This window comes from Pygoscelis adeliae, unplaced genomic scaffold (assembly GCF_000699105.1).
Source record: "Pygoscelis adeliae isolate BGI_AS28 unplaced genomic scaffold, ASM69910v1 Scaffold155, whole genome shotgun sequence".
Taxonomy (NCBI): domain Eukaryota; kingdom Metazoa; phylum Chordata; class Aves; order Sphenisciformes; family Spheniscidae; genus Pygoscelis; species Pygoscelis adeliae.
The window spans coordinates 345,931-355,622 of NW_008824932.1; the positions used below are offsets into that span (position 1 = coordinate 345,931).

At 43.0% G+C, this 9,692-nt stretch overlaps 1 protein-coding gene across 1 annotated transcript in view; it reads right to left on the reverse strand.

Annotated features, from left to right (window-relative positions):
* Positions 1–540: 540 nt before the first annotated feature.
* The window catches only part of VAMP2 (vesicle-associated membrane protein 2 (synaptobrevin 2)), a 16,879-nt gene continuing 7,727 nt past the window's right edge, over positions 541–9,692 (reverse strand). Inside the window, exons 2-4 of the mRNA XM_009325102.1 lie at positions 6,465–6,579; positions 2,630–2,788; positions 541–600 (exon numbers count right to left, since the gene is read on the reverse strand). Of these exons, the coding sequence (XP_009323377.1) occupies positions 541–600; positions 2,630–2,788; positions 6,465–6,579 (334 nt within the window). The remainder of the gene's footprint in view (positions 601–2,629; positions 2,789–6,464; positions 6,580–9,692) is intronic.

A 9,692-nucleotide genomic window follows, 5' to 3' on the forward strand; every position in this document is an offset into this window, starting at 1 on the left:
ACTTTGGGCCATCTTTTAACAATATTTAGGTATTCAAGATGCAAAGGGATTTTCAGAAGCACCAACATCTCAAATTCCAGCTGATTTGATGGGAACTAGGCACCTACATGCTTTTAAAAAAATCATCAGATGCCCGTTTGCCTGTGGGCCTTCACCCTCTTTTTATAGGCATGAGGTAATTCAAGCATTACTGTTCTCACTAGAAAATACCAGGACTCTGGCACTGGTTGTAAGGAAAGGAATATACCTGAGACTGCATAAAAATTTATATGTACATGAAATGGGAGAGTCTTTAATCCTAGGGAAAGTTATGTAACGTGCTGATGTAAAATACATTAAATGTCAACAAATTCTACCTATATAAGTGTCCAGAGAGTTTGCAGTAATTCTCACTATAACAGCATGACACTAGAAGGGGAATTTCACAAATTAATCAGTTTAAATATTTTATATCCATTTTTGGTTTGGTTTGGTTTTTAAATATATCAGCACTTCATAAGTCACAGAGCTATTGAGATCATAAACAAAAGAGAAAATTAATTACTCACTTATAATTATAATGAGAATGACTGCGCATACTACACCAAGGATGATCATCATCTGTAAAAAGAAAGTTATGAGGAAAAAAAAGAGAAAGTCAGGTTTTCACGTGAAAGACATTAAGCCCTCAGGTTTTTTTGCTTTTACGTAGTGGCTCATTCCTTGCACTTTTAATTCTTGCAAAGACTCACTGCAACAGACTTGTTAAGGCCCCAAATTTAGTGTCGGTGTTAGGAAGAGCTGACCACCAGCAATGGACATAACCTCTTGTCAAAGCTAGCAAGTTCTTGCCCACCAGCTAAGATGCAGTGACCAACCTCGTCCATTTCCAGCAGTAAAGTAAAGAAAAAGTAAACTTCCGAAGTAAAACAACTCCAGAGGTGATTTAAGTGGCTGGATTCACACGTGGCCACGTACCACGTTATACCGGAGTAACGTGGTCACTTTTCACCATGTTGCCATAGTCAGGGAAGAGACAGCTGCAGATGTCTAATGCCTAGTAGCTATTTGTGCTGGCTTTGTGTACTTGTGCTGTTGAGAGAGGTAACCCATGCTAGCCAGCACGGCTTCCAGCGTGTTAGCCTGGAAATAGCTCATCGCAAAGTTGAAATCTGTTCACACAAGAACAGATACGTCAGAGCCAGCTGTGCACAGGCCATACCAGCACTGAGTCGTGTGGGGTAGAGGCCCCCACGTGAGACTTGCTGAATGCTATTGAGGCCACCAGAGATGCTGCAGTCCAATTCCCATCATTACCCCAGTGAGAATGGAAAGACTAAAACAACAAACACGGACATGTCTAATCAAGGCCTTCATTCCTCCCAACATATGTCTGGAGGACAGAGCCAGCCATTGGCTTGCAGGAGCTTTATTTATTTTTCCCCCTCCTTCCAGAGTTTAGGACCCAGAGGAAAGACAGGGGGATTCTGTTTCTCAGGGTAAAGCAGGAAGGGACAACGAGGAAAGGAGAACAAGGGTGGGTTTGAAGGTCTAGTGTAGTGTAGGTCATTGTGGTGACTGCAGTCAGCATTGGTGAACCTAACTCAAAATCTGTGTCTGTAGCTCCCAAAAACACTGCTTCCTGCACTGTCAGGCAAAGCAACTGTGCAACAACTAGAAGAGGCCCAGAGGAACTGCTCAGTTGAATTTCTAACCTAGATCCACTTATTTCTGGAGTGTTTCTGTGTGTAGTTTACCCAGAATATTTTGCCTAGCTTTACATTTCATAGCCCTGTGAATTGAAGAGAGAAAGTAGGCAACAGACTGGTAAGAGATACATGTGAGATTCTCCTTTGGGAACAGGGGGGGGGTTTTGGGTGGACATGAATGATCAGCAGCAAAGGTGGTATTGAAGAGAAATGGAAATGAAGCTGAACTTTTGGCATAGTGTTCATGTGTTGGTGGTGCATGAGTAGAAAGAAGCAAGGATATGGGGTCTTATATGAATAAGAGGAGCTGAAGTTTCTGGGTCCAGAAAACACAAATCCTTGAGGAGGTCTGAAAAAGCAAAGGAGAGTGAGGTTCCCTCTGCTCGTGGGAAAGGATGGGACTTTGAAGACAGCAGAGGAGAGAGCTGGTTGATTAAAGTCCTGCTCTATCCTAATCTGCCCCTCTTTAAAAGAGACTGTAATTTCCTCACTTCTCACAGTGGTTTGTGGAAGCAAGTATTTTTTTGGTAGTTTACCATCCTAAAGAAAGATCAAGAGGCTGATGATCTCCCATAAGGAAAAAACTTATTTTCTCCCACTACTAGAATTCACTACACCTGTTCAGGTTTTGTCGTTCACACAGGGAACTGACATGAATTAACATGGAATGCTCTCCCATCCCTATCTGCAGGCACTGACTGAAGCATCAAAATTCATATCTACATTTTATATACTGCAGAAATTATCTAAAGACTAGGTTCTGGTAAAGATCAAAGTTGCTTGACTTATTATCCTGGAGCCAAGAGGGCAAGGCATCCCTTTCTCCCCTTGACAAGAAGAGGCCACTTAGAGATGCCATCCTGCAAGCAAAGCTCCATTAAATGCAAGTGAAAGTAATGTCTGCCATGAAGTGATTCTTAACAAGAATTTATATCCCTTACCTTGCAATTTTTCCACCAGTATTTTCTCTTCAGTTTGGCTGCACTGGTTTCAAACTGTGAGGCACCTGCTTGCAACGCATCCGCCCGGTTGTCAAGTTCTGATAGCCTCTGGTCTCTTTCTAGCACCTTGTCCACGTTCATTCTCATGATGTCTACCACCTGCAAAGGCACAGCCTCACATGAGATTCCACTCACAGTAAAGCCGAAGGTCACCGTATGTTCACACTCTGGAGCATCACATATCACACTGAAACCAGCCATTTGCCATTATGGTATGTGATGGCAATTACCTGGACAGTGCCTCAAAAAACATGCCTATGGAAACGGACACAGTGAGAACAAGATGAACATAGCTATACTGTGCTCAGATGCCCTTAAAGGTAAAAAATAAAGGGACATTATGAAATACCGTAATTAGTTTCATTAAAGCTTTTTATTTCTTTTAGACTACAACTACCTAGTTCACTATAGATACAAAAAACTGATGGAGACCAGTATCTCTACTACAATTTGGTTGACATTTGTCCAGTCATCACTAAGACCAAGCCATTATTTTCCTTATACATTTAATATAATTACCTTACCTGAACTAGAGAAATTGGCTAGATAAAGGCCACTCTAAAGGGAACTTTATGTGTTTCCTGACCAAGGAATTTACTCATTTGGCAGATCTTTCTCAGGCAAGATGACTTCACAGCCATAATTTGAAGTCCTGCTTGAAAGCGGAGGAGCAGAAAATTTTACCTGAGAAAATTCAGCCTGAAGTGTAGCAAGGAGCTCATGCCACCTCATTGCACAGCCTCAGCAAAAAAAGTGTGTGCAGCCAGTACGCAATAGGTAAGGCCCATTCATGCATATATTTTATACGTTGAGTTAGATGAAAATCCTCTTCTAGCAAGCCAGTAACTTCAAATAGAAATCCTGTACAAATTAATCTGTCAAATTATACTGTCTAAACGTTAGACAGTATACCAGTCTCAGTAAAGTTGTGTCCATTTATTCTAGCAGCGAATATGGTTGCTGGTCTGTTACTTCTCATACTCTGTAATAAGGAAATCCATGTTGTTTGTATTTAATGTAATTTAACTATTACCTGCAAATCCCCAGAGTTATTAAAAAAATAGAATCACAGAATCATAGAATCACAGAATCTTTAAGGTTGGAAAAGACCTCTAAGATCATCGAGTCCAACCGTCCCAACACCACCATGCCCACTAAACACCACCATGCCCACTAAATACGTGATTTAAATACAGTGAGATGAAACTGGTAGTGAAAGAATTTTTGAAAGGACCAGCATAGGGTTAAATGCTGTTCCAAAACTCAAAAGATTTGTTTCACTTGTCTAGCAAACCTAAAACAAAATCAAATGTTTTGGTCAACCAAAATTTTCTTACTTGCTTTTCCAAACCAAAACCTTCCAAGCATTTAACTTCATATCAAATTAAAAACACTTTTGTTTTCATTTCTCAGCTAGTATTTAGCTGAATTTTTTCTTGGTACAATGTTTCATAGTGAAAATTTTAAACTATTTGAAAATGCTGAAGCAAAATACTGTAATATTTCCTACCCATTCTGTCCTTTTTTCCCCCCAGAACTATTTATTGAATTTACCCTGACTGCAGTGAACACTTGTCCAGACGAGAATGCATTTTTGTCAAATAAATAGATGTTTGTCTAGACTAAAAACAAGATCTGAGCCTTTGAAAATAAGCTCTAGGATGCCTAGAGAAATCAGAGGGGGAAACCCAATATGGATATAGCTGAAATACTATATCAGCATTGATATAGCATTTAAAATGTCAGTCATTTTACCAAGACCAAAAATTTTCTCTTAAGCAGAGCCGTGATGGTGTTGCTGAGTTTTGGGTTGGGGTCTGAAGTGCTGTGCAGAACAGCACTTGGAGCAGAATAGCCAGAGGAGTGTAGTGCTGTGCTGTGGTGTTTGGTGCCACCTATAGATTACTTTCCTACAAGACATGAAAGAAAAACAGCCAGGAAAGATCTAGTAGGAAGGTCAAAGCAATGCTTAACAGATAGATCCTTAGGTGCTATAAACCAGTTTCATCCTAGTGACTTCACAGTACTGAAAGCCCGGTGGCATTTTTCTCCCTTGGCTATTCTTATACGGTGATTTTCCTATTAAACAAGGATCTGCTGACCCATGTGCTGTCCACTCAAAACCCATACCAACCTCAGCCTCCCTCTCAAACGGGAGGCGAAAAAAACGTAGACCCTGATTATCACCCGCATAATCCTCAAATCCAAGAGCTACTCACTGTCCCCTCATACTGGGGGGAGTTCCTGCCAAAATTACGCCATCATGCTTCACAAGAAGAAAAACTTGCATGGGCTTGAGTGAAAAGTCTCAGAATACAGAGCATCTTAAACACAAAGTGGGGGTTCACTAGCCTCACTGGAGCCATCTCCGTTGATCTGCATCACTTGTTTTAGACAATAACTAGCAATTATTTTTCATCTTCTAGGGACAATTACTTTTGCTGTAGCTCACATAAACAATTACAGCACCATCATGATGTAGTACGTTCAGGACAAGAAGTTTATTTCATTATTCTGACCCAAGACAAAAGCTGAAATGTAATATTCTTTTCCCCACTGCAAGAGACACTCCACTAACATCAATGAAGTTAGTGTGATGTGAAAATCAGTGATAATGAGAGAACCAGGCCTAGAAATTTCTGCAGACATTTCTGCAGCCAGAGGATGTTCTTGTGATCAGCTCCAAGCATCAGCAATGGGGAGGCCAGAAAGACCCTGTTTCAGATGTTCAGCAAAGAAAAAAGTTCTCAAAAAGACAAAGCTCAATTTGACAGGTGTATGTAATTCATCTTAAGAAATGCATTTGCGTTGGATGTTGTGAGGCCTTCTCTACTATTTTTAAAGCTTACCTGGAGCTTTTGAAAATAGAGGACTTTATGCATTTAAATAGCTATTTTCTAATATGTATTTTATTGAATTGGCATTAAAGAATCACACAAGCCCTGGCCAATTCCCCATGGACAGTAAGCGATTAGTTACTTAAGTCTTTGTAGGGGTTTAGCAAAACTCTACGCTCAATACCCAGCACACAAATCTGCACAGCAGGTGCAAGGATGCTACAGCTGCTGCTGTACTGCTGGTACGCTCAGGGACTACACCCACGAGCGGTGGCATGCTCACTTATTCCCTTTATCACAGCAGTTAGATGGACACTGGCATTACAGCTGAGGTGGCAGGGTAGTCTGTATGCTACAAGAACTTAAGGATCCATGCTGGATCAGGCACGTGGTCCCTAAGACCAACAAAAGGAGTGGGGATTTGTTGAGATGCTGGTATGACATCATGTGTGGGTGCCTTTCTTTGGGGATAAATTGTGATGATTAATGAACAGAGCTCTGGCTAATGAACACAGCCCTCAGCTGTACAATTCTCATGGCTTGAATCTATCTATGAGAAGCCGATGGTCTGTCTCTGTGAAACAGCCTGTGAGATTAGCGTCTAACCTTTAGGAAAGCAGGAACGTGTTAAAAGAGTTGGTTCCACTATGACATTTCCTCCTAATCTGACTGACTGGGATGAATTCCTGAATTGGCACCAATGCCCATATTTATTCTGCAGAAGTGTTACTGGTACAAATATGTTCGTACTCAGAATCTCTCCTGTACTATCTGCCTCCTCATAAATGCCATCCTTTGGTAAACCTAATTTTCTAGATCCACTGCCTTCAGACAAGCAGAGTTGCTGGATCACTAGGGAGGAAAGCATCTTAAAGAAAAAAAAAGAAAATCACATCAGCACCCTTGTGGTGAGCAACAAATCACCTAGAGCCACTTACCTCATCCACCCGGGCTTGTGTCTGCTGCAGCCGTTTGTTGCTTGACACGTTGGTAGCAGGAGGTGGCCCTGCAGCCCCAGCACTGGTGGGACCTTGGGTAGGAGCTGGAGCAGACCTAGATCAAAACCAGAGAACATAAAAAGTGACTGAAACCCTCTTCACTTGTTCACTTCCCCTTTTCTGGAACAAGTCAAAAGTATGTACCTCTTAAAAGGAGTTTTCCATTGTCTCACAGCCCACTTTTTCCATTCCCGGATCGCAACCCTTCTGTCCCATTCCCTCCCATGCTGCAATTAGTTTTCACACTATTTCTTGATTGGACCGTATCAAACTCTTCCCCTCCCTTGCTGCCTTTTTAAACAGCAAGCAATTCAGATTATCTGCCCTAACTTAGGCCAATGGCCAAACTGATCACAGGCCTGACTAGCAGGGCAGAGCTTATGTCCCACTAGGGAAACAGACTCTGCTACCGGTATTTTGTGTTGATGCTAAAGGACCAGGGCTGCGACCCTGCCTTCCTTCTCAGTGTGCTGAATGATGCACTCCCCCGCTCCTCGGTGTTTGGCTGGAAGCTAACCAAGTAAAGATAAACAAAAGGAGAGGAGAAAGAAATGGAGGAGGAAGTGGGGGTGAGAATTGCACACAGCACGGGGTTAGTCATCTCTGGCATTCAGCAATGCTCAACCACCCCACCAGTGGTCACCAAATGCCCCACCAGAGCAGCTGGCCAGGCTTGAACATCTGCCATGGACCCTGGATGAATATTAGCAGCAAAACTGTGAACAGACCCCAAACCTCCTGTGCATCAGCTCTTTCCTTAAGCATCAACACTGGCTTTCCTCAGCTTGCTTTAAAACGAAAGACAAAACAAAGGTCCCTTAAAATCCAACAACAGATCCGGTCTGTCTCAGTACATGTGCTTGTGCAGGCAAGTCACCCTGCCGGCCTGAACAGGGTCCCTCAACCTTAGCCAGTCATTATTCACACCCACGCTTTAACCTGTGAAACCTTAACTTTCCTTTCAAGGGACCCCTGTCACTTCTTCCTGCAGAGAAATAAAACCCTTCCTGAAGCTGCAGAGGAAATCCCTAAGCACGTGAACTGAAAAATATCACAAATCCCACTCGTGCATTACCAATGCCTTCCCACAGTGACAGACCGAGAGAACACAGTGTTTCTCTGTGAATCATTCCCTTTTACATCCTGGGGTCTGATTAACGCTGCTGGAATTATGGCCCCATTAATACGCTCTCAAAGTGCCCAGGGACACTAAAGTTAGTTCCCCAAAGGCACCTTACGCTGCAAAATTCAGTTTGACAGTATCGCCTGCGGGCTGAGATCCCTACAGATAACGCTGACCCTCACGGACTCCCAGTGATGGAGCACCTGTTTGCAGACCTGGAGCGCTTCTGTATCTAACACTTATTTTTAACTGTGGGTGAGAACATCATTATCAAGCTTTAGTTGAAAGAAAAGAACTTGAGCTGTACACAAATTGTTCATCCTTTGAGGACCTTACAGCCACTATTAAAAAAAATAAAAGACCAGATGCTGCTGCCACCTGCAACGGAATTACTCCATTGAAGGGCCACGGGCCAGGGTCCCAAAAGGATTTATTCTGAGTTTATGCTGTTGTTACAAAGGATCAAAATCTGACTATAATGTATATCAGACTCAAATAACGCAAAACAAGATCTCCCTGGAGCGTTAACAACTTCAAAGGAAGTTCCTGGTACAACAACAGTGCTAAAATTGAAATTGTCAAGTTTCTTTGCAGTCAAGGAAGTAAATAGGCTTTTTCCCAATCAACACAAGCAGAATTTTTTCTATGGAAACATTGTGTCACACTGTTCACTACTACAAACGTTCACAGAGCTCCCCTCTTGAGCTACATACTGTTAGCATCCCAGAGACTACAGAAGGAAAGCGCATGAGAAGTGTTTTTCTTGGCCATGTTTTTCTCTAGTGAGCTTATAAGTGCAGCGGTGTTCTTGGTCAAAGCTGTGTGATAACTCAAAAGTTCAGTGCTCTGCCATATACCTTTTCTGCCCAGTAATTTTAATCTTTTTTGCACCTCCCAAGCTGTCCTTAAAATGATTTGGCATAAAGTAGGCACTTCCCAGTTTGTTCTCTTCCAGCATCCTTGCTGCCATCTAATTTGGTTTCAGCTGTATTTCCTGGGGCTTCTCTGCTCCCTGTGTAAGGGAGGAATGGATGGGAAGAATGGGTGTTTTTACAGCTGCCCTGACCTTCCAGCAGGAGTTACTGTAACTACCAAAGAGAGATGGCAATCTTTATGCTAAGGTCCAGCAAGCTTGTAATTAGCATATCCATCTTAATTAAATGCATAAAATCTAATACAAGAGTAACCAGAGCTGGGTGCTGCCTGCAGCGCAGAGCTACTCTTTCCAAACCTTTTGTCTCTGGAGTTGTGCTCTCCTTACACAGTAAGAGCAGCTGCCTCGCTCACGACCTCGTGGGTCAGAGCAATGAGCTGCCGCTAGCAGAGGAGTGCTCGCTAGAAGAGATGCAGCACCCACTGCAGAGGGGACAGCACAAGTTCCCAGACAGGCTCTAGGAAGTCACTCCTTAAGCACGTGGCTTTAATGCCAGCAGCAGATCTTGCAGGTTAACAAGGCATGAGCCCTCTCTTGACATTGGGCAGCATGTAATATCCAAAACAGATGAAACAAGCACAAAGATACCTGCATCACCTCTCCTCCTCCTGGCCTCCCAAGGCACTTCAGAACAGGACAGAAGGGTCTCCATGCTACTGGCTCAGCCCTACCAGTGTTTGAGCCCTGTAGAAACCATCCTAGCTGGGCAGCAGCAGAAGGCAGTACCTCTGTAAGCTAATGTGGCTCCAGTCCCACATGGCATCTGTTAAGAGTTTGCCTTTGAACCTAAATTTTCTAGTAAAGAAGGGAATTGAAGGCCTACATCACTGGAAAACACAAATATTCTCCAGGATATCTTAGTGCAAAAATGCTAGAATGAAAGTCCAGCCTACATTTACATAATTTTTCTATTATTGCCTCTGTACTGTGTCCCGGACGACTGGAGGCTGGCCAATGTGACGCCCATCTACAAGAAGGGCCAGAAGGAGGATCTGGGGAACTACAGGCCTGTCAGCCTGACCTCGGTGCTGAGGAAAAATTTCTGTACTGAAAGGGTTGTCAAGCACTGGAACAGGCTGCCCAGGGAAGTGGTTGAGTCACCATCCCTGGA